The 24666-nt window shown below is 43.2% G+C and overlaps 2 protein-coding genes across 6 annotated transcripts in view; both read left to right on the top strand.

Annotated features, from left to right (window-relative positions):
• The window catches only part of NCKAP5L (NCK associated protein 5 like), an 82375-nt gene extending 70389 nt beyond the window's left edge, over positions 1-11986 (top strand). For all 4 annotated transcript variants that reach the window (XR_012518434.1, XR_012518433.1, XR_012518432.1 and 1 more), the window contains 2 exons: positions 8981-9063; positions 11935-11986. The gene's annotated coding sequence lies outside the window, so the exon portion shown is untranslated. The remainder of the gene's footprint in view (positions 1-8980; positions 9064-11934) is intronic.
• The window catches only part of TMBIM6 (transmembrane BAX inhibitor motif containing 6), a 24814-nt gene extending 148 nt beyond the window's left edge, over positions 1-24666 (top strand). The window contains exons 1-10 of one of the 2 annotated variants that reach the window (XM_039472535.2): positions 183-447; positions 11935-12022; positions 13080-13188; positions 16497-16617; positions 18604-18652; positions 18783-18880; positions 19079-19158; positions 19608-19708; positions 21481-21556; positions 22619-24666. In XM_039472535.2, coding sequence (XP_039328469.1) covers positions 11967-12022; positions 13080-13188; positions 16497-16617; positions 18604-18652; positions 18783-18880; positions 19079-19158; positions 19608-19708; positions 21481-21556; positions 22619-22642 — 714 coding nt within the window. In that variant the 5' untranslated portion in view covers positions 183-447; positions 11935-11966 and the 3' untranslated portion in view covers positions 22643-24666. Of the gene's footprint in view, positions 1-182; positions 448-11934; positions 12023-13079; positions 13189-16496; positions 16618-18603; positions 18653-18782; positions 18881-19078; positions 19159-19607; positions 19709-21480; positions 21557-22618 lie in introns of those variants that run through there. The other variant, XM_039472534.2, reaches the window with a different exon arrangement.

The following is a 24666-nucleotide window of genomic DNA, read 5'->3' as shown; positions in this document are numbered from 1 at the left end:
GAGCAAGAGTGGGAGCAGCTTCTGTCTGCGGACAAATGGCACCTGAGGGAACGGGGCCCTGCTCTGAGACCAGACTCGGGAAAACTGGGCGGGGAGGGAAGCCAGGGAGCTAGTACTGCGCATGCGCAACAGTGCTGGAGCGGGGGAGGGTGGGGTGGAAGCGAGTCTGCGGGGTTTTGCGGGGCGTCTAGGCCCCTATTCTGCGCCAGAGCGCTGGCGTAGGCCGCTTCTCATCCCGCCTTTCCTTCCTCCTGCTCCGCGTTCCTCCTGTCCTCCTGCGCTGTGTAGACGCAGGACCCCTTGGCCCAGCGTCGATCGCCTAAATTCAGAGCACGTCCTTCCCAAGTGAAGGAAAGCGAAACCCCGCCTAACCGATTGCTGGTCCGCTGCGGCCGGGTGCTTGGATCGGGCCGAGCCTGGGGGCGCGGCCAGTAGCCGAGACTCGAGGTAGGGCCTGGCCGGGCGGACTGCCTTGTCACGGCAGGGCGGTGATGTCACACTCTTCTGTGACACGCGAAGCTCGTTAGTTCTTAGCCAGCGGCAGAAGCGAGAGAAGGCTGGGGCTGGGCTACCTTCGCAGGCCCGCGGGGCGGCCCCACTCTGTTGCGATTGGTTACCTTTGGGCAGGTGAGGTGGCGTGGCTTTGTTTGGTCTTGGGCCTTGTGGGCGTCTCTCTCAGCCTGCTCAAGAAGGGCGTCGTTGGGCAGTTGTTTTTATCTTGGGCCTACTTGTTGGACCTGTGGTAATAAGTAGGCTTTGGTGTTTACTGGTTGGGGTCATCAGCCTTTCATTGACCACTCCCACGCCAAAAACCACTATGAACTTGAGACTGTGTTCTAGCAACCTGTGAATGTGTAACTTAGTTAGAAGGGCTGACTGTGCCTGAAACAGACAAGGATTTTAAGGTTAAAGGTCAATGGCAAATGGGCTCTTCTCGTTACTTATTGATATTTATTTATAGTTTATCTTTTGTCTGTGTGCTTTAAGGATTTAATTCAGGAAAGATTATCGGAATTGCATAAACACATTTCTTTTCTTTGAGACGGGGTTTCGCTCTTGTTGCCCAGGCTGGAGTGCAGCGACGCGATCTCGGCTCACTGCAGCCTCTGTCTTCCAGTTTCAAGCGGTTCTCCTGCCTCAGCCTCCCGAATAGCAATGATTACTGTCGTGCGCCACCACGCCTGGCTAATTTTTGTATTTTTAGTAGAGGCAAGGTTTCACCATGTTGGCCAGGCTGGTCCCGAACTCCTGACCTTGTGATCCGCCCACCTCGGCCTCCCAAAGTGCTGGGATTAACGCATGTCTCATGGCCTGCGTTAAACACACTTATTTCTGTAATTATTATTTTCCTGAGACAGAGTTTCACTCTTACTGCCCATTCTGGAGTGCAGTGGCGCAGTTTCGGCTCACTGTAACCTCCACCTCCGGAGTAGAAGCGATTCTCCTGTCTCGGGCTCCCGAGTAGCTAGGATTACAGGCTCCCGCCACCACGCTCAGCTAAATTTTTTTGTATTTTTAGTAGAGACGGGGTTTCATCATGTTGGTCAGGCTGGTCTCACTCTTGACTTGAGATGATCTGCCCGCCTTGACCTCCAAAGTGCTGGGATTACAGGTGTAAGCCACCACTCTGGACTATTTCTGTAATTACTGTTTTTACACTCTTCGATGTTTTCTTCTTCCTTTTTGTCTAGTATTTTCTGTTCTGGCTTAAAGAGAATATATTGACATTTAGATTCTCTGCCACATTCCTCCAGTAGGGACAGAATAGTTGAACCCTTGAGAAATGCAATCTGTAATTTGGATCCAGAGTTTCCTTCTTCCATTTTAAAAAAAATCTGGTTGTGGAAACATGGCTTAGTACCACCTTCCTCCTTTTTTGGGGGTAGGGGGGCATAGTCTCACTGTCACCCAGGCTAAGTGCAGTGGCACAATCATGGCTCACTTAAATCTCGACCTTGCCTGTCTTAGGTGATCTTCCCACCCTAGCCTCCTGAGTAGCCAGGACCACAGGTGGGTGTCACTAACCCCAGCTAATGTTTGTACTTTTTTGTGGAGTTGGAGTTTCACCATGTTACCCTGGCTGGTCTCCCAACTCCTGGACTCAGGTGATTTATTTATTTATTATTATTTTATGAGACAGAGTCTCACTTCCTCACCCAGGCTGGAGTGCAGTGGTGCAATCTCGGATCACTGCAACCTCTGCCTCCCAGGTTCATGCAATTCTCATGCCTCAGCCTCCTGAGTAGCTGGAATTACAGGTGCATGCCACCATGCCCAGCTAATTTTTTTATTTTTAGTAGAGATGGGCTTTTGCCATGTTGGCCAGGCTAGTCTTGAACTCTCGACCTCAGGTGATTTGTCTGCTTCACCCTGCCAAAGTGCTGGGATTACAGATGTAATCCTTTCCTAAAGAGTAAGAATCAGCTCTCCTAAAGAATAAGAAAAGGCATACAAAAATTAGCTGGGCATGGTGGCACCCGCCTGTAGTCCCAGCTACTTGGGAAGCTGAGGCAGAAGAATCACTTGAACTTGGGAGGCAGAAGTTGCAGTGAGTTGAGATCGGATCTCTGCCTGGGCGACAGAGCAAGACTCCATCTCAAAAAAAAAAAAAAAAAGGAATAAGTCAGTGTAAAATTAATCAAAATACTTAGCATTTTCAAGTTCTTTTCTTTATGAACTGCATCTTTATAGATGTAGTTCATGCTCTATACAAATGCTGAAGAATACAGAAAAATGTATTAGGAATCAGTGTATGTTTGGGATTTTGTTTTGTTTTGTTTTGTTTTGTTTTTTTTAAGATTTGTTGGCTGGGCCCTGTGGCTCATGACTGTAATCTCAGCACTTTGGGAGGCTGAGGCAGGTGGATCACGAGGTCAGGAGCTTGAGACCAGCCTGGCCAACACAGTGAAACCCTGTCTCTACTCAAATAAAAAAATTAGCCTGGTGTGGTGGTCTGTGCCTTGTAATCTCAGCTACTCAGGAGGCTGAGGCAGGAGAATAGCTTGAACCTGGGAGGTGGAGATTGCAATGAGCAGAGATCGGAGGTTGCAATGAGCCAGCTGATTTTTGTATTTTTAATTTCACCATGTTGGTCAGGTTGGTCTCAAACTCCTGACCTCGTGATCCACCCCCGCCTCAGCCTCCCAAAGTGCTAGGATTGCAGGCGTGAGCCACCATGCCTGCTCTCTTGCCACGATTACTCTGTTTGTTATTTTAACTTAAAAGAGATATTTAAAGTGGTGCCTAATCTAATCTTGCCATTTCCTGCTGGGTTGATTTGTGAGAATTAAAGGGGATATGTATATAAAAGCACCTTAAAAGTTATAAATTTTATATAAATGTAGTCAGAAGTATTAGTATAGAAGGTACTACTGGCCTGAAGAGTTTCATTTTATTTCGTGAACTACCCGAGGGTATTAATTTCCTCTAGGGAAAACCACTGAATATTCTGATGCTCTGGCTTCAAATTTTTTTTCTTACTACTTTGACCTGGCAGTACAGTCTGGTAGAAGTGTCTTCTACCACCACTCTGTTTTGTTCCCCCAGAGTTTCTGACCACACTGCATGCAGCCCTTCGTTGTTTTTATATTACACACATTTTGTTTTCCAAAGATGGTGTTTGAGACCAAGAAGAGAAAGCCTGTCTCCTTGACTTTAAGGTTACTTGAGTGACCCTTTGAGATAGATTCTACTCTGAGCCAGCTGGGGAATGTTGATTTGAGGCTGTAGCACTCTTGATCTTGTAATAATAGGGTCTAAATTTACTCTAGAGACTCTGTAGTCCTTAAAGCTCGGGGATAGCTGAGCTGAACCACATGCAGGCTCTGCCCTCAGGGTGAGAAGTTCCTGCACCATTAACTGGAATCCAAAACACTTGAAAAAAAGAGCTTCAGGAGTGAGGGTGAAGTGAGTGTGCTGTTTGTCCTAATTTATGTGTGCTCCCATTTGGGCTAAATATGGTGTTATTGGGGAGGGATTACTGGTTTATGCTGGAAGAAGATTATGTATTTAGGATATTGGGGGCTTCTTAGGATTCAGTATCTGTCAAACAGAGGATGATTCAGTAGTGTCAAAGTTTGGTACAAAAAATAATTTACTGAAGGTAGTAAGAATTTCATCTCCAGTTATTGGTTTGGTTTTGAGGCAGCTCCCTAGAGAGATGGATTCAGTGTTAGCTAATCCAGGGATTTTGTCCAAGTTAAGGCAGAGACTGGGACATCTAGGGTATCTTATCTGGGTAGACCAAAGGTCAGCCCTTGTTGAAAGGCAGTTCCTTGGATTGTTCCTAAACCGAACTGACCTACCTCCTGGGAGTGGCAGGGAAGGCATCAAACTATTGTGCATTTACTTCATCAAATCCTTTACCATATCAGATTATCACTTAGTGGCTATTAGCCTGTCTCTACTAAAAATACAAAATTAGCTGGGCATGGTGGCACAAACCTGTAGTCCCAGCTGCTTGGGAGGGAGAGGTTGCATTTGGCAGAGATCGTACCATAGCACTCCAGCCCAGGGGACAGAACGAGACTCTGTCTCAAAAAAAAAAGAGAAGAAAAAGGAATTAAAACTACTTCAAATTTTGAATTTCCATCTTTTACCAGGCTAAGGACATGTGGTATGATGCTCTTACATGAGATATTCAGCACTTTATTTTTTTTTATTTTTTTATTTTTTTATTTTTATTTATCTATTTATTTATTTTTTTGAGACAGAGTTTCGCTCTTGTTGCCCAGGCTGGAGTGCAATGGCGCAATCTCGGCTCACCGCAACCTCCGCCTCCTGGGTTCAGGCAATTCTCCTGCCTCAGCCTCCTGAGTAGCTGGGATTACAGGCACGTGCCACCATGCCCAGCTAATTTTTTTGTATTTTTAGTAGAGACGGGGTTTCACCATGTTGACCAGGACGGTCTCGATCTCTTGACCTTGTGATCCACCCGCCTCGGCCTCCCAAAGTGCTGGGATTACAGGCTTGAGCCACCGCGCCCGGCCCTAGCACTTTATTTTAAAGGAGACTTTGTGTTAGATGGTTTTGCCCAACTTCAGACTAATGTGTTCTGAGCACATTTAAGGTAAGGTAGGCTAGGCTTAAGCCATAATGTTTGGTAGGTTATGTGTAGTAAATGCATAAATTACGATGTTTTCCGTTTACAATGGGATTATTGGGATGTAACTCCATTGTGAATCAAGCATCTGTACTTTTAACCAATTATGAGATTTTCTCAAGTGCCTTTACATTTCAGTTTATAATTTTCTTAAACACCACCATCCCCTTCCAAATTAATTAAAATTGAGTGATTTTTGAGACAGAGTGTCACTTCCTCACCCAGGGCGGAGTGCAGTGGTGCACTCTTGGCTCATTGCAACATTTGTCTCCCAGTGTTCCCACAGTTCTCATGCCTCAGCCTCCTGAGTAGCTGGAATTACAGGCATGTGCCACCACACCCAGTGAATTTTTTTGTATTTTTAGGAGAGACAGGCTTTTATCATGTTGGCCAGGCTGGTCTCAAACTCCTGACTTCAAGTGATTCACCTGCCTCTACCTCCCAAAGTGCTGAGATTAAAGGTGTGAGCCACTTCGTCTGGCCCCTCCAAATTAATTTTACTTAATATTTGGGTAAATATTAAGCCTTCAGGATACAGCTACCTGTGAGTTAATGGTTGAGTACTTTTTTAAAAAATTAATTTACATGACATGTAAATTAATCTGGGATAAATGTATTCTAAAACCAGACTTTTTTGGGGGGAGGGGGTGGGGGAGACAGAGTCTTACTCTGTCACCCAGGCTGGAGTGCAGTGAGTGGTATGATCTAATCTCGCTGCAGTCTCAGTCTCCTGGGTTCAAGTGAGTCTCCTGCTCCAGCCTCTTGAGTAGCTGGGACTACAGTCATGCATCACCATGCCTGGCTAATTTTTGTATTTTTAGTAGAGACAGGGTTTTACCATGTTGGCTAGGCTGCTCTTGAAGTCCTAACCTCAAGTGATCCACCTGCCTTGGCCTCCCAAAGTGCTGGGATTACAGGCTAAAACTAGACTTTTAAAAGAGAGAATAATCTGGAACCTTTTTGGATTTGGCTATGACCAGAAGAAAAGAAAAAAATAAAGAATAATCTACTGAAGACATTGGAGTAATGAGTACACCAGTAATAACGTTAGTACACCAGTAATAAAAATGGCTAATATGTATTAAACTTATCCTGTGTATAAAGAGCTATTTTAAGAACTTTATTATCTCACCTGATCTTCAACCTTATGAAGTAAGAAATTTTACATATTACTATTTTACAAATAGTAGGCCAAACTGAAGTACAGTGAGGTTAAGTGCCAGAAGCTTGCTGCGTGTCCCACCACTAAGGGAGTAACTAGGATTCAGAAGTAGCAGGTACTCTTAACCACTATGCAGGGGACATGGTTATACAGTGTATGAAAATTAGTAATAAAAACTAATGATTGGAAAGCTTTCCTAGCCAAAAACACAAAAGAAGAAGAAAAAAAACTACTGAAAAATCCACTAACAGTTCTTCCCCCTCCTTTTTGTTTTGTTTTTTTGTTTTTTTTTTTTTTTTTTTTGAGACGGAGTCTAGTTCTGTTGCCCATGCTGGAGTGTGGTAGCATCATCATGGCTCACTGCAGCTTGGAGTTCCTGGGCTCAAGCAATTCTCCTTCCTCAGCCTCCCACATAGTTGGGACTACAGGCACACACCACCACACCCAGCTAATTATTTTTTGCAGAGATGAGGTCTTGCTATGTTGCCTAGGCTAGTCTGGAACTCCTGGGCTCAAGCAACCCTCCCACCTTGGCTTCCCAAAGTGCTGGGCTCACAGGCGTGAGACACTGTGCATGGCCTAATTTTTTTGGGGGGGGGCAAGTGAACATAACCTGAAGATTTTATTGTCTTCCTAATAAAACATAAACTGATATTTAATTAAATGTATGAAGAGTATTTTCTTAGACTTGCTGTTTTAATGTACACACTGAGGCAATGTCTATCCTGGCTCCATCATTGCATAGAATGCATACTAAATCCATGATAGTTTGGTTTTGCATAGCTTTTGGCTACTTCAGCATGTTTCATATTTACTGTAGTTCCTAGGTGTGTGGGAATAGTATTGAAGATAATTTTTTTTTAATTTAAGGCTCGACCCTTGATAATAGTCTTTCATTTTGGAGAAAGATAAGGGAGATACCTGGAACAAAACAACAAAGGATTTAACATGACCTAGATGTCTACTGCTAAGAATACCTGTCTCCTACCAGCCCCTGCTGTCCCTCCCTTCCCAAGCAAAAGCAGACCGCAGGAATATCTAATTCAAAACGATTTGTTTACTTGAGTTTTTTTCCATGGGAAAGCTGTTTATTAAGCTCTTAGCTTTTTGTTTTTGCATGGCTCTGGCAGAGGAGGCTGGTCAGTGGTACCACAGAATGCGAAACTTTAGCAGTATTTGCATGACATGTTGACACCTTCTGACAGGTTTTCCTCTCTCAGGATGAAGGTTTATGAAGGCTTAACACGAGGCTCTCAATGAAATTAGAGGAATTTGGTTATGATTAACACCTGAACGTTTACTTCTCATTTACAAAAGCTGTATAGGCAAAGTTTCCACAACTCCTGGAGGTACTATCCACATTGTATTCTATTTAAATAACCCCTCCTCTCTGTTTTAGAGTTGAATTGTAAGAGGCTTAGAGGTGTGATGGGACTGCTGTATGGAATTTTTTAGGAACTTGTATTTTTTTCTTTATTTTGGTAAAATATACATAACATATTTTAATGTTTTTTTAAAACAAAGATTTTCATTTAACTGTGGGCTCCTCTGGAATGTTAGCTGAGTTTCCTGGTTAATGGTATTGAATATAATACTTCAAGCTCTCTTAAGAGCTGACTGCTCCTAGGATGGAAAATACTTGATATGAGAGCTGCTATTTTTGAGTTATGAGTGCAAGTTAATCTTGTTTGGCTGAGTTTGCTTATTGGCCATTGAAATGTAGGTATCTTTTCTGAGCTTAACTAGTTGAAGCTAAGATTGAAACTTGGTAAGTTTATCCTCTCTGGCAAAACTTGTCAAAACAGTTTTATCTCATTACTTCTCTGTATATTAGTTCTTATCTATTTGGAACATATCTAGAGCAAACTATCATATTTCCTTGATTCTAAGACCTACGTATTCCCTCTCACATTTTAACGTTTCTGAAATAAATTGTCATCTGTACATTGTGTCATATACATTAAATGTATACAGATGCTCTTCAACTTAAGACAAGCTGCATTTGAGAAAAAAACCTAAGTTGAAAATATTGAAATATTGTAAGTCGAAAAATGTAAGTCCTTTTCTTTTTGTAAGTCATTTTTGTTTGTTTTTTTGAAACGGAGTCTCACTCTGTTGCCCAGGCTGGTGTACAGTGGTGTGATCTCAACTCACTGCAGCCTCCACTTCCCAGATTAAAGTGATTCTCCTGCCTCAGCCTCCCAAGTGGCTGCAACTACAGGCTCATGCCACTATACCCAGCTAATTTTTTTTTGAGACGGAGTTTCGCTCTTGTTACCCAGGCTGGAGTGCAATGGCGCGATCTCGGCTCACCGCAACCTCCGCCTCCTGGGTTCAGGCAATTTTCCTGCCTCAGCCTCCTGAGTAGCTGGGATTACAGGCACATGCCACCATGCCCAGCTAATTTTTTGTATTTTTAGTAGAGACGGGGTTTCGCCATGTTGACCAGGATGGTCTCGATCTCTCGACCTCGTGATCCACCCGCCTCAGCCTCCCAAAGTGCTGGGATTACAGGCTTGAGCCACTGCGCCCGGCCTACCCAGCTAATTTTTGTGTTTTTAGTAGAGATGGGGTTTCGCCACGTTGGCCAGGCTGGTCTCAATCTGACCTCAGGTGGTCCACCTGCCTTGGCCTCCCAAAGTACTGGGATTACAGACATAAGCCACTGTGCCCAACCTGTAAGTCATTTTTGACTTAACAATATTTTCTATTTACAGTGGGTGTATCCAGATGTAACCCATTGCAAATCAAGGAGTGTACTGAGTGGGTATCAGTTTCTCCCAGTGATAGGTCAACCTTGGTAAGTCTGGGACCATCTGTACTTTACCAGGTTTATTTTTTTCCCCATAAAGCTATTAAAATTGCTGTGCACTTTTGCATCTATAATATTTGTTAGTTACATATTTCACTTAAATTGTGAAATAGTGATACTGAAAAACAGAAGTTTTAGTTATTTTTTAATGATTTCAAACCATAAGCTTCTATTAAAGTTAAATTGCTATTTGACATCTCTCCCCCAACCCACACAGCCTTTGATGATTTTGGTTTTTCCATCAACAGTTGTTAATAGAGAACCAGAAAGAGGCAGTCAGTAAGTACCCCCTGGGAAATGTCAAGGGGGTAACTGAGAAAGGGGGGTCTGCCATTCTCCTCTTGAACTGATTACACTGAGCAGAGTCTTGTTACATGAGCATTGCCCCTTTCTTGGAATCCCCTGGGTGTTTGAGAATCCACTCTGACCCTTCTTTAATTCTTGTAATTGGAAGCAAGAGGTTCTTTAGCATTGCTGTTGTGAATACTGAAAAACATGGCTCTGAAGGTTGCTTCAGTATTGTTGCAAGTGCTGTCTAGGGATGTCATTAGGGGTGTTAATGGAAGCCTTAAACAAAGACACTTTCCAGGTGCTGGATTCTGCCATGCTGTAAGTTCGCTCTCTAGAGGATATATTCATATTCATCTTGGTTATGGAAGGCTGTGGTTGGCCTTGCAACAACCTGCAATAATTGCACCATCTAGGTCAAGAGGGCCCAGATCTGTGTGACTCAGAGGAGAAAGCAATAACCTTAGTAGGTTCTGCAGCTTCTCACTGTATCCGTCCTTAACAGAACTAACAGAAGTTCTGAGGTGAGTAGGGATGTTGGTGAGAGAAGGAAAGGAAAAATCAGAGAAGACAAGCCAGCCATTATGATTGTTTCGTTTGTGGGAGAGAGCCTCGGGAAGCAAATGATGCTTATATCTTTCCACTGGCCCAGGATTCCTTAGGAAATTTGTTTGGGGACTGTAACTTTTATTACTCAGATGAATTGTTAGTGTTGTGCTGGGTGCTGAGTGCTGATTAGAGTGCTTCATTCAGTAGGTGGCCTTTCATACAACTTATCTTTTGTGTTTAAATCCCTTTCTCTCTGCCCCTTCTTTCTGGTAGATTTAAAATGGTTGGGCATTATGGGCCTAAAAAGAATTTGGAGGATTTATATTTAGAAAAGATGAAAGTTCTGATTCGATCTTTAGTACTATAGACTGAATATGTTTATTTAGGATTGCATGTGAAATCGGGGAGGGAGCAAAACTTAACTTGATTTTATGGTATTGATATGCTCTAACCTGGATATAGTTCAGTTTAAAAATGCCCTTTTTGACATTAGGACAGTTGGCAAAAATCTGAATAAAGTCTGTAGATTAGAAACAGTATTGTATCAGTATTAATACTCTGATTTTGATCATTGCTTTCAGGTTATACACCCTGAAATATTTAGGAGCACTGTGTGTGGTTAGGGAAAAAATATTTGTATGTCTCTATATATTGCTATAGAGAGAGAAGATGAAGCAAATGTGGTGAAATATTAGCATTTAGGAAATTTGGGTGAATTCTTTGTACTGTTCCAACTTTTCTGTAGGAAAGGTTCTGAAACTGTTAAAAAATATCCCCCCAAAATCCTCCTTTCTGCATAAATTCCTTTTTTATGGAGGTAGGAACCTCTCTTTTTTATTTTTATTTATTTATTTTTTTTGAGACGGAGTTTCGCTCTTGTTACCCAGGCTGGAGTGCAATGGCGCGATCTCGGCTCACCGCAACCTCCGCCTCCTGGGTTCAGGCAATTCTCCTGCCTCAGCCTCCTGAGTAGCTGGGATTACAGGCACGCACCACCATGCCCAGCTATTTTTTTTGTATTTTTAGTAGAGACGGGGTTTCACCACGTTGACCAGGATGGTCTCGATCTCTTGACCTTGTGATCCACCCGCCTCGGCCTCCCAAAGTGCTGGGATTACAGGCTTGAGCCACCGCGCCCGGCCGAAACCTCTCTTTTTTAAATTGTGAATTCTTTTCAGTTCAGTTCTAAAATGTATTAGGTGGGAAATTTTGATATGCATATATTTAAAATGCAAGTCTTAGTGGCCAGACCCAGCTTTATAGTTTTTGTTTTGTTAGGACTAGTCAGTTTTATTTTTTATCCTAAGGTGCCGCCAGTGAGGGAATCCTTTTTTTTTTTTTTCTGAGACAGTCATTCTGTCTCCCAGGCTGGAGTGCAGTGGCACAGTCTCAGCACACTGCAACCTCCATCTCCCAGGTTCAAGTAATTCTCCTGTCTCAGCCTCCCAAGTAGCTGGGATTATAGGAGCACGCCAACATGCCTGGCTAATTTTTGTAGTTTTAGTAGAGACAGGATTTCACCATTTTGGCCAGGCTGGTCTTGAACCCCTGAGCTCAGATGATCTGCCCACCTCGGCCTCCCAGAGTGCTGGGATTACAGGCATGAGCCACCCCGCGCCCGGCCAAGGGAATTCTTCAGCATCTTGAAACAATGACATAAAATTGCTTTATGTGCCAGTGTCTAGGTCCCTTTAACTAGATTGTTAATTGAGGATTTCTCTTACAAACTAACTGCCTTTTAAAAGGGCAAATTACCTTCTGAAAGAATAGAAATCAAATGATAGTAACAAAATAGTTTGGGGAAGAAGAGGATGGGTTCATTTCTTCTGTCCTCTTTAAAATGGTTGACTATGATTGCAAATATATTGTAGAAGAAAACATAAAAATGCTTGTGTTAGGGCTGTGGAACTTTAGGCTAGTGTTTATTTTTCTGAACTTACGTGTTGCCTTTTTTAAAAAAAAAATAAGCTGTTTGTGTGATATTGTATGACTTAGTGACTCTAATCTTTCTTTATTCTACAGAGTGGAGGCTGTGTTACACAGACTCTGGAACCATGAACATATTTGATCGAAAGATCAACTTTGATGCGCTTTTAAAATTTTCTCATATGTAAGTGTTTTGATCTTCACTGGTTTTGTATTGCATTTCTTTTCATTATCTCTTTTTTCCTTTTCCTCGTTTATAACTTTTGTATATATAAGGTAACAAATGAACTGAGCCGGTATACAGAGAACCTGTTGAAAATGTCCAGATTCTAAAGCTTGCTGTGTGGTTACTGGAAAGACATTTATTCTAGCTTGGCTACTGAGTATTTATAATGTTGGGCTTTTGGTCTTACTCAACAGTTAGAATTCTGTTAACCTATTATTATTATTATTATTATTATTATTATTTGAGATGGCGTTTTTACTCTTGTTACCCAGTCTGGAGTGTAATCTCGGCTCACTGCAACCTCCGCCTCCCGGGTTCAAGCAATTTTCCTGACTCAGCCTCCCGAGTAGCTGGGATTGCGTGCCACGTGCCACCATGCTGACCTAATTTTGTATTTTTAGTAGAGATGGGGGTTTCTCCATGTTGGTCAAGCTAGTCTCATACTCCTGACCTCAGGTGATCCGCCCACCTCAGCCTCCCAAAGTGCTGAGATTACAGTACGTGAGCCACCTCGCCTGGCTCTGTAAACTTATTTTAAAAATAATCTTTTTTGACCGAGCGCAGTGGCTCAAGCCTGTAATCCCAGCACTTTGGGAGGCCAAGGCGGGCGGATCATGAGGTCAAGAGATCAAGACCATCCTGGCCAACATGGTGAAACCCTTTGTCTACTAAAAATACAAAAAAAAAAAATTAGCTGGGCGTGGTGGCGTGTGCCTGTAGTCCCAGATACTTGAGAGGCTGAGGCAGGAGAATTGCTTGAACCCGGGAGGTGGAGGTTGCAGTGAGCTGAGATTGTGCCACTGCACTCCAGCCAGGCGCCTGGTGACAGAGCAAGACTCTGTCTCAAAATAATAATAATAATCTTTTATTATATGCTTTCTTGAAAGTATTTTAAACTATTTGTAACAGAACTTTTACATATTCCCAGGAAGGGAAAGAGAGAGAAACGATTCTTCTTAGCTTAAAGATGAGATTGGTGTGGGAATGATAGCTCTTATTCACATTCTTTTCTTAGAACCCCCTCAACACAGCAGCACCTGAAGAAGGTCTACGCAAGTTTTGCCCTTTGTATGTTTGTGGCGGCTGCAGGGGCCTATGTCCATGTGATCACTCATTTCATTCAGGTAAGAATACTTTTCTCTCCTGGTTGCTGTGGTACAAATTGTGTTAGGAAAAAACCAGTTCAGCGAGGTGGTCCAAGGACCCTGTTCCTCTCTTTAATCTTTATCAGTAGTTTAGGATTTAAACTCAGCCATTAAATCAGGACATGTAAAGCCATTTTAATTTTCTGGCAACTGTGCCCCCTCTAGATACTAAAAACAGAATATCTTAACGTTGGCACTGAATGGTGTGCTTCTGACGTACAGGACCCCCACCCTCTGAGTAGACACATGACGTGCATGCTGGGATTCTTCTGCACAGAAGCCTTTTTATCTTTTCCTCCATTCTTCCTTACAAAACACTGATTGTATGATTAATTATCAGGAGAGGCAGGATTGAGACCTTTAAGAAATTGACCCATTTTATTTTCTGATAACTGTTGTCTGCATTATTGGGTAAAAACCTTCAACAATGGCCGGGCGCGGTGGCTCAAGCCTGTAATCCCAGTACTTTGGGAGGCCGAGGCGGGTGGATCACGAGGTCAAGAGATAGAGACCATCCTGGTCAACATGGTGAAACCCCATCTCTACTAAAAATACAAAAAATTAGCTGGGCATGGTGTAACGTGCCTGTAATCCCAGCTACTCGGGAGGCTGAGGCAGGAGAATTGCCTGAACCCAGGAGGCGGAGGTTGCGGTGAGCCGAGATCGCACATTGCACTCCAGCTTGGGTAACAAGAGTGAAACTCCGTCTCAAAAAAAAAAAAAAACCTTCAACAACTTGTTTTTCCTATGTTGAGGGAGAATTTGGGTTTGGTCAGTAGGAGTAGAAGGTAGAAGGTACAGTTTGAGGAATAACCAGAAAGTGTGAAGACTCACTAACATAGTCTTGTCCCTTTGTGGAGTGTCCTTTTTACCATAAATGTAGAGGTGGGCCTCTGTTGGCATTTGCCACTGCTGAGAACTATCCTTATGTGCAGGCATCTCCCAGCCGGTCTCCCAGCAGGGATTGTGTGAAAAATTATCTAGACACTCAAAGGATAGGGCTTTGATCACTTGAGTTTTAGGCAAAGTTAGCCCTTAAGTAATGTAGTAAAATACAAATCAATCCTTGTTATTCACAGATAACATATTTGTGAATTCACCTACTCATTAAAATTTGTAACCCCAGGCCGGGCGCGGTGGCTCAAGCCTGTAATCCCAGCACTTTGGGAGGCCGAGGCGGGTGGATCACAAGGTCGAGAGATCGAGACCAACATGGTCAACATGGTGAAACCCCGTCTCTACTAAAAATACAAAAAATTAGCTGGGCATGGTGGCGCGTGCCTATAATCCCAGCTACTCAGGAGGCTGAGGCAGGAGAATTGCCTGAACCCAGGAGGCGGAGGTTGCGGTGAGCCGAGATCGTGCCATTGCACTCCAGCCTGGGTAACAAGAGCGAAACTCTGTCTCAAAAAAAAAAAAAAAAAAAAAAAAAAAAAAAATTTGTAACCCCAAAATAAATACTCGTGGCACTTTTTTGCAGGCATGCACAGAGTGGTGAAAACGTTGAGTCACCCTGCTGTGCAATGTTGTCAGCTGAGGTCAAACACAACAGTGCTCTGCCTTCTTGTTTCAATTCTCATATTGTAAACAAATGTTCTTTTCATGGTCATTTAGTGCCACTTTCTTTGCATTTTTGTGCATTTTATTGGTGATTTTGCTGGTTTCTTTGAGTGGGGGTCTTGCTGTGTTGTCCTGGCTGGTCTCAAACTCCTGGACTGAAGTGATCCTTCCATCTCAGCCTCCCCAAGTAGCTAGAATTGTAAGTGCATGCCACCATGCTTGGTTTAATTTTGCTGTTCAGAATGCAAACAACATATTGCTAAAGTGCTGTCTAGTATTCTTAAGTGCAGAAAGACCGTAATGTGCCTTATGAAGAAAATATTAGATAAGCTTCATTCCAGCATGAGTTATACTGCTATTGTGACTGCAAGTTCAATGTTAATGAATCAAAAAAATGTCAAGTGAGGTGTCCTTAAATGGAAACACACATAAAACAAAATATCTATTGATCATTTGATGAAAATATTGTGACCATAGGCTTGCAGGAACCTACCTACCTGTATTTCCCCCAGGAACAAGGGGGCTACTAATGTCCAGTGTGACTTTATAACATAAACACTGTAAATGAGAATCAACTTCTTCCTTTAAAGGGAGGAAGGAACTCCAGTGTCTACATACATCCTTAATGATTTCTCTTTTTTCTAATGCCTGTAGCGTTTCTCACTTGCATTTAAAAAAAAAAAAAAAAACTACAAAGCTAATATTTGTTCATTTTAGAAAATTCAGAAAACAGCCAGGCGCAGTGGCTCAAGCCTGTAATCCCAGCACTTTGGGAGGCCGAGGTGGGTGGATCATGAGGTCAAGAGATTGAGACCATCCTGATCAACATGGTGAAACCCCGTCTCTACTAAAAATACAAAAAATTAGCTGGGCATAGTGGTTCGTGCCTGTAATCCCAGCTACTCAGGAGGCTGAGGCAACAGAATTGCCTGAACCCAGGAGGCGGAGGTTGTGGTGAGCTGAGATCGCACCATTGCACTCCAGCCTGGGTAACAAGAGCGAAACTCTGTCTCCAAAAAAAAAAAAAAAAAAAAAGGAAAATTCAGAAAACAGACTAGCAATAAGAAGGAAGTATTTTTTAAAATTCCATAATCTTGGCTGGGTGTGGTGGCTCACACCTGTAATCTCAGCACTTTGGGAGGCCGAGGTGGGCGGATCACCTGAGGTCAGAAGTTCGAGACCAGTCTGGCCAACATGGTGAAACCCCATCTCTATTTAAAATTAAAAAAAAAATTTTTTTTCCATAATCTCAATTTCCAGAAATAACTACTTAAAACTTTGGCTACTTTACAGTCTTCTTTATATGTATGTGTCTTAGTGTTTGGGGGTTTTGGGTTTTTTTGTTTGTTTGTTTGAAGTGATCAAAAAGGGATTATTTCTATTTGTTCTACAGATGGAATGTGCTTCACGCACTTGTCACGTTGATTTCATCTTTTCTGTTTTTTTTTGGGCAAGACTCACTAATAGTTTGACTTGGGTAGTTGTATTGTAGTTGAAGAACTACCCAAGACAGAAGAGCCTCCAGCATCCACCGTGGTCCTGACTATGCTTCAGGGCTTCTGGGTTCTCTCCTCAGCCCCACCACTGAGAAAACACTACTTTTTCCCCTGCCTCCAGGTTAGAAGCAAATGTTAGGAAGTTCAGATGAGTATTTGAACCCAAGTATTTTATTTGCAAAATAAGTTTGAAACTTTCAAGTGTTTAATGATTGATTATGACTCTGACAGGCTGGCCTGCTGTCTGCTTTGGGCTCCCTGATATTGATGATTTGGCTGATGGCAACACCTCATAGCCATGAAACTGAGCAGAAAAGACTGGGACTTCTTGCTGGATTTGCTTTCCTTACAGGTACATTAAGGGATTTGTCTAATTTTGAGGGGTGAACTATATTTTCACTATCTCTTAGCCCTTTTTTTTTCCTTCTTCTTCTTTTTTTTTTGAGACAGAGTTTCGCTCTTGTTACCCAAGTTGGAGTGCAATGGCGCGATCTCGGCTTGCTGCAAGCTCCACCTCCTGGGTTCAGGCAGTTCTCCTGCCTCAGCCTTCTGAGTAGCTGGGATTACAGGCACGTGCCACCATGTCCAGCTACTTTTTTGTATTTTTAGTAGAGACGGGGTTTCACCATATTGGCCAGGATGGTCTCGATCTCTTGACCTCGTGATCCACCCGCCTCGGCCTCCCAAAGTGCTGGGATTACAGGCTTGAGCCACTGCGCCCGGCCTTTTCCTTCTTATTTTTGAGACAGAGTCTCGCTCTGTCACCCAAGCTAGAGAGTGCAGTGGCACGATCTCAGTAATCTCACGATTACTGCAACCTCCGCCTCCTATGCCCGGCTACGTTGTGTATTTTAAGTAGCGATGGGGTTTCACCACGTTTGCCAGGATGGTCTCCAGCGCTTGACCTCCTGATCCACTCTCCTCGGCCTCCCAAAATGCTGGGATTACAGGTGTAAGCCACTGTGCCTGGCCTCCTGGCCTGCTTTCTAATTTCATATAGGTTAATCTTATTTCCCCATCCACAGGGAAAACTTTCTGAGTAGCCATTGTGACTGTATTTTTGTGTCCAAAAAAAATAGGCATTGTGTACTTGAACAAATGACGTTTAAGAGCTTAGGTAAAATAACTTGTTAATAGTAGGCATGAACTATTAATAAATTAGACCTGAAAATCTGACTTAGTTGGACCCACAGTGGCAACTATCATAGGAGCTTCTGTTCTGAGTCTTACAGACAGTGCATTAGAGCTATACATTGAGATCCATTGTGGACACTTTGCTGATTCTCAAGAAAAGAATTAAAAGCATAGCTCTTCTAGAATTGTCATAAAGCAAACAAGACTCAAGCTATATAATAAAAATATTTGCAAAACATTTGAATTAGAACAGCTTGTCCTGAGTGACAATCTAATCTATACAGTGTTGGAGAAATTTTAGAAAGGAAGAGATTTAGGGATTAAGATTTTTGGGTCAGGGCAAGCTAGTTTTTGAAGGCATTAGGGCTGGAATTATCAGAAGGAAAGAGGAAAGTAACTAGAATGAAAGAAATGTTGGAGCTGGAACAGGTTGGTTGCCTTCCCTTTGGCGGGTATCCACCTGCAGAAACAGTCTGGCTTTTCTTTGCTACAAAGGGGAGTCAGTCCTGCATGACTACAAGGTTGCTGGCCACGAGGCAGTGTTTTGCTCTTTATCCTTTTCTTCTGTTCAATTCCTGATCTGGCCTATATCACCATCTCGCATCACTCTAGCTCTGAAATGTTTGACATGCCTGTTTTATTTTCTTCTTATTTCTGTTCCCTCCCTGGGGTCATCCATGATTTTCAGCTAAGGAGGACAGTTTTGCACCTACATCTAAAAAAAAATAATGCAGTTAAATATACATTTTATTGTAAACAATTAACGGAGGAAGGGAGAGAGATTTAATTCTTTAGCCCACGTTTGTTAAGAGCATGAGTATGCTTATACTTTGGGATCAGCTTTTGGATGAGGATCCTATTCAAGAATTGATGGTGCCAGGCGCGGTGGCTCAAGCCTGTAATCCCAGCACTTTGGGAGGCCGAGGCGGGTGGATCACGAGGTCGAGATTGAGACCATCCTGGTCAACATGGTGAAACCCCGTCTCTACTAAAAATACAAAAAATTAGCTGGGCATAGTGGCGTGTGCCTGTAATCCCAGCTACTCAAGAGGCTGAGGCTGGAGAATTGCCTGAACTCAGGAGGCAGAGGTTGCAGTGAGCCGAGATTGCGCCATTGCACTCCAGCCTGGGTAATGAGCGAAACTCCGTCTCAAAAAAAAAAGAATTGATGGTAATACTGTGTTCTGGGTTTTTTGTTTTCCAGGAGTTGGCCTGGGCCCTGCCCTGGAGTTTTGCATTGCCATCAACCCCAGGTAACTTTTGGTCATATTTTATGTGCTTTTATTTTTATGAATATACCTTCTAAATGTAGACTGTATACCTGTATACAGATAGACCATATATCTGTATACCATTAATCGAATGGTCTTTCTCCTCTAACAGCATCCTTCCCACCGCTTTCATGGGCACAGCAATGATCTTCACCTGCTTTACCCTGAGTGCACTCTATGCCAGGCGTCGTAGCTACCTCTTTCTGGGAGGTAAGTGTGAACTGGGAAACATGGGATGAGGCTCCTCTTTAGCCAGAATTCTCACTAACACTTCTTCCTCACCCCTAACTCCTTTGTGACTATCGACTTGAGATTAAAAACCTTCATTCTGGGAAAAGTTAAGAAATGGCTTTAATGGGATTGCTTTACTTTGCTTCTCTCAAGAAAGCTTTTTGCTGTGTCTTACAGGTATCTTGATGTCAGCCCTGAGCCTATTGCTTTTGTCTTCCCTGGGGAATGTTTTCTTTGGATCCATTTGGCTTTTCCAGGTAAGACTTTGCATAGAACTTTCTAGCAGCCATTTGCCTCACACTTTTTTTTTTTTTTTAATACTTATTTCTGTACTACTTTGGGCAGTGCTTTCTAAGCCTTGCCATTCACCTTCATAGGATGGAGCCTTCTGCCACACAGGCTGCACAGGGTTGGGCATTGCTAAGAGAAAATGGTTTGCTCAGAGACCATTCGTATAAGGCCAGTCCAGCAGTGGCTAATTGTTAAAATGATTGAAACTCTTCCAGTGACCAGTGCAGCATTGTGACTAGGGAAGTAATGTAGTTCTTCACCCTAGGCTGCTGTTCTCATGAATGGTAATGTTCATAGGGTTAACATTTGATGTACTTTCATGTGGCCATGAGCCAGAAAGTATGGCTGTTTTTTTTTTTTTTTTTTAATCTACAGCTTGCTGCTATAGAGTAACTTCATCTCATTCTTTTGTTAGGCAAACCTGTATGTGGGACTGGTGGTCATGTGTGGCTTTGTCCTTTTTGATACTCAACTCATTATTGAAAAGGCTGAAAATGGAGATCAAGATTATATCTGGTAAGTGTGGGAACTAGTCTTTAAAAACAAGCATGAAGGTTGAGGCACGTCATTCCATTCCACAGCTGAACTTAGTTTGGTATTGACTGAACATAGGTGTCCAAGCTTTGCAGGTGTATGTGGTAGGAAACCTATGGTTTTTGGAACTGTGTCCCATAATCTTCCTCAACTCCTGAAAGACTTCAGATTTTTTAAAAATCTGGGCTAATAGGCCAGGCGTGGTGGCTCATACCTGTAATCCCAGCACTCTGGGAGGCTGAGGCAGGCGGATCCCTTAAGTTCAGAAGTTTGAGACCAGCCTAGGCAACTTGGTGAAAGCCCATCTCTATTAAAAATACGAAAAAAGTAACTGGGCATGGTGGCACATGTATGTTATCCCAGCTACTCAGGAGGCTGACGCACAAGAATCATTTGAACCTAGGAAGTGATGTTGAAGTGAGCCAAGATTGTGCCACTGCACTCCAGCTTGGGCAGCAGCAAGACCCTGTCTCAGAAAAAGGAGGGGGAAGGGGGCTAATATATTTACATATCCTTAGTGGCTATCTCCAGGCAGAGGAGCAGGAAAGAGATCATTCTCCTTTTTTGTTTTTATACTTCTGTATTCTTTAGACGTTAAACAATGAGTAGAAGATATACTCTTATTTAGAGACAGGGTCTCGCTTTGTTGCCCAGGCAGTGTGGTGCCATGAACATGCTTGCTGCAGCCTGAATTTCCTGTGCTCAAGCAATCCTCCTGCCTCAGCCTTTTGAGTAGCTGGGACAACAGGCACACGTGACCATGCGGGCTAATTTATTTTTTGTAGAGGTGGGGTCTTACTATATTGCCCAGATTAGTCTGAAGCCATCCTGCCTTGGTCTCCTGAAATGTTGGGATTACAGGCTTGAGCCACCATGCCCAACCACTTTTTTTTTTTTTTTTTTTTTTTTTTTAAACAGTCTTGCTCTGTCTCCCAGGCTGGAGTACATTGGTGATCTTGGCTCACTGCAACTGTAACCTCTGCCTCTTGGGTTCAAGTGATTCTCATGCCTCAGCCTCCCTATTTGCTGGGATTACAGTTGCTCGCCACCATGTCTAACTAATATTTGTAATTTTAGTAGAGACGTTTCTTGTTGCACCTTGTTGCCCTGTGAGGCCATGGTCTCGAACTCCTGGCCTCAAGCAAAATGCCTTCCTTAGCCTCTGAAAGTGGTGGAATTATAGGCATGGGCCACCACGCCCCGCCCACATTGTCTCGTGACTAATAGTTCAGGGTTCACAGTTGGCTCTCTGCAGAGTCCAAAGCCCTTGAGACAGGGCTTGCTCTGTCCCTCAGGCTGCAGTAGGCAAGTGGCACTGTCATAGCTTACTGCAGACTCAACCTCCCCGGGCTCAGGTGTTCCTCCCACTTCAGCCTCCTGAGTAGCTGGGATTATAGGCATATGCCACCATGCCCTGCTAATTTTTGTATTTTTTGTAGAGATGGGTTTTGCTATTTACCCAGATTGGTCTCAAACTCCTGGGCTCAAGTGATCCACCTGCCTCGGCCTCCAAAAATGTTGAGATTACAGGTGTGAGCTACCGTATCCGGCCCAATCTCTTTTCTCTATGCTACAGGACTTAGATGAGTCTAAAAGGATCTCAGACACCAGAGTTTTACTTTTTTAGTTGGGGGTAAAGTGTGGGAGAAGCTGGCTTGTGGGGATGGAGGTGGGGTTTATGTTCTGCATCTTTGTGTGCTTGTGGATAAAAGAAAGTCTGAAGTACAGATCCTAATCTGGTTCTTGCCTTTCAGGCACTGCATTGATCTCTTCTTAGATTTCGTTACTCTCTTCAGAAAACTCATGATGATCCTGGCCATGAATGAAAAGGTTAGTTAGCCTACAACCCAAAGATGAGAGAATGATGGCTCCTTGGCTTGGCATGTGCTTGCACACTGTGTAGGTCCAGCATAACTGTAAGGCAGGCCACTGAGTAAGAGGTAAAGGTAAATCAGAAGTCTCCAGTTATTAGAGAAAAAGCAACAAGTGAAAAAAAAAATTTTTTTTAACTAATCCCTGAGCTTAGTATTAAAGGGAAAAGAGCTTCAGTGGCAGTAAACATAACCTACTATATGAAGAATTTAAAGGCTATATAGTTGTGACTCAGAGAAAGGTACTATGGAGGACATTTGTAAATATTGTAAATTTCAGAAGTAGACTAATTTTATCCATGTTAGTCTTAATTTTTTTTCCAAGGAAGCATTCTATATAGAGCTAATGGGTATCAAATATGTGTAGTCCAGCAGTGGGGGGAACAAATGAGCTTTTCTTTGCAGACCTTGTATTATGGAGTTAGAGACAGTACAGTGGTAGTGGGAGCAGCTGACCAGATAGGATTGCTGTCTCTGTCTAGGCCATGCCATAGTTGGACTGAGCACCAAGCAACTCAATTTTTATTCCTTAATACATTGAGCTTCCACCCAAGACTGAATGAAGAATTCTGCTGGACCAAATTATTTCTGAATGTCAGTTCATGCCAAAGACTCATGCTACCTTGCAGAGTGGAGCACTTCCCGGGCCTAATGGATGCTTGGTGGTCTTGGCCTCTAGTTTCACTCTTCTAGGATAGAGTGCCATCTGCAGCCTTCACCGTTGGGATCTGAGCTGTGGTGGCTGTGAATAGCCTAGAGTGGTCAAGCAGCCCACCTAGGCACTCCTGGGGTGGGGGTGGGGACAGCTGCTTAACCTTCATTCTTAGTAGGTCTGTTGGCAACTTTGGGAACCACCAGTAGGACAAGGTTAAGATTCAGTTCTTGCTGAGCTAAGGAAGCATTTCTCATTCCTTTTTAATTGTCTGGCCCCCTTCCAGTCCCAAACTAAATGCTCACTCAAGAGTTTTAGCTTGAATGTCAAATGTCAAAAATTAATTGGGTGATTTTTCTCCATTTCTAGGATAAAAAGAAAGAGAAGAAATGAAGTGACCAGCCTTTCCGAATTTGACTTAACTCTCCTTCCACCCCTCATTTCCTTTTTGCACACATTACAGGTGGTGTGTTCTGTGATAATGAAAAGCATCAGAAAAGCTTTTGTACTTTGTGGTTTCCTCTGTTTTGAATTTTTTGATCAAAAAACTGATAAGCAGAATATAGTTTGGAGTTTGGCTTCGTCTTCCTGGGGTTCTCCTCGCTCCCTTTTTTGTTAACCCCATCCATAGCCTCTTCCTCTGCTCAGGCAGCCAACTCGCTGTGATGAGGAGTTGGGACCAGCAGAGGGCGCTAACTTCAGGAGTCCACTTTCCCACCAATGGACCTGAACTGTTTGGTACAGCCACCCAGCCCTTCCTTCCTCATCATTGTTTGGTATGCACACAGTTCCTATGGGACTGGGCCATGAGTTTTCCATTGGAAAGAAGTTCACTGGTCCCACTGTTAACTCAGCCTTGTTATATCTGAACTGTCAGGCCCTACAAAGAAAAAGGAGAGCCTCTTCTGGTGGATGCTTTTCTTCCTCTGAGCTGCCCACGCTGGTCTGGCAAACATACCTTTCTGCTTTGCCTTCACAAAAGTAATGTGGATTTGTGTGTTTCCTCTCCCACCCCTTGCCTGACCCTTAGCGAGTCAGCCTGCTTCCATCCATGGGTGGGAAGACCAGCACAAAGGGAAGACTAATTCTTGTCAGGAATTTTTGAAAAGGCTGATTATATGGCTCAAGGTACAGCATCGTAGGATTCCTCTAAACTTGCCCTGTTTTTGTTTTTTTAGTTGGTTATCCCCTTACTGAATGTTCTCTACTAGGTAGCTATGATTGAGTGTCCCAAGAGAGCAAGGATAGGGAAAGGGAATGGTTGAGCCTCTGGAGCTCATTGTAACCAATCCTGCCAGACCTGTTTGGGGCAGCAGGGAGCAAACCTAGATAAGGACCTGTTTGGGGCAGCGGGGAGCAAAATCTTTACTACCCAAGCAGTTCCTCGTTCAGATCAACAGAATGGGGCTGTGATAACATAGGAGGCAGCAATCCTAATAGTCCTTCAGTGCATTTAGTCTATCCCGAACTAGATACCAGTTGGTGGTGTCAAGCCAGAGATTTGGGGCAGTAGATAATGTTCACTTTACTGATGCACTTTAGTTTTTGGTCTGTTACCTATTTTCCAGAAATTTGTGGCCTTTTAGGCAGGAGTTAGGTGACCAAACCAGTGAGAGCCCCAATCCCTGCAGCTTTTGGCTTCCAAGTGTGGGTGGACAGTTCTAACGGTGATCTCCAGCTCCTTCCCTGTGGGCTGCCACAGACAGCTGTCCACAGAGGGGCCAGTGTGGGGCGTGACTATTTCTCTGAGCTGCTGTACAGGGCTACAGTGTGAGAGGATTGAGCGCCTTTGAAAGCTCATTACCAGTAGGACATAATTTTTGGCTCTCCTTATTCACAACCAGTGCACAATTTGACACAGTGGCTGCGGGTTTACAGTGCACCATGTCACACTGTGCTATCCTATGAAAGCATTTGTTTCCAAATTGTGTTTATTCCTGGAGTGGCGTGCCACCCAGAATGGCTCACTTTCACTGAGGATGCTGTTCTGATTTAGCTGCTGCCTCCAGCCTCTGGCTTGATAACGTAATAAAGGGACTTTCTTCCTATTAAACCCCTGTTAGCAACTCTCCATAAATATGGTGATTCTCTGCCAGGCCCAAGAATTTGAGTTACATCTCTTGAAGTCAAACTCTACCTTCTGTGCTTTTATTGCTTGGAATAATGGAGTCCTTTAGAAACAGTGCCAAGAATGACAAGATATTAAAAACAAAAAACAAAAAAACTACTTTTAAAGAAAATGCCTAACAGATTTTTAAAATACAATTATCTCTAATTACCACTTTCTTTTCTAGTTCCTTAATTTTCAGCTCAGGCTGCATTCTAACTCATACTGTGAAGACAAAGGTGTTTTTGATTCAGAAATATATGAAATCTACATAGTCTTAATTTGTAAAAAATAAAATTCCTTAACCTTT

This window comes from Saimiri boliviensis, chromosome 7 (genome assembly GCF_048565385.1).
Source record: "Saimiri boliviensis isolate mSaiBol1 chromosome 7, mSaiBol1.pri, whole genome shotgun sequence".
Lineage (NCBI taxonomy): Eukaryota > Metazoa > Chordata > Mammalia > Primates > Cebidae > Saimiri > Saimiri boliviensis.
Note: the sequence above shows the minus strand (reverse complement) of the source record. Positions and strands in the feature narration are given on the sequence as shown.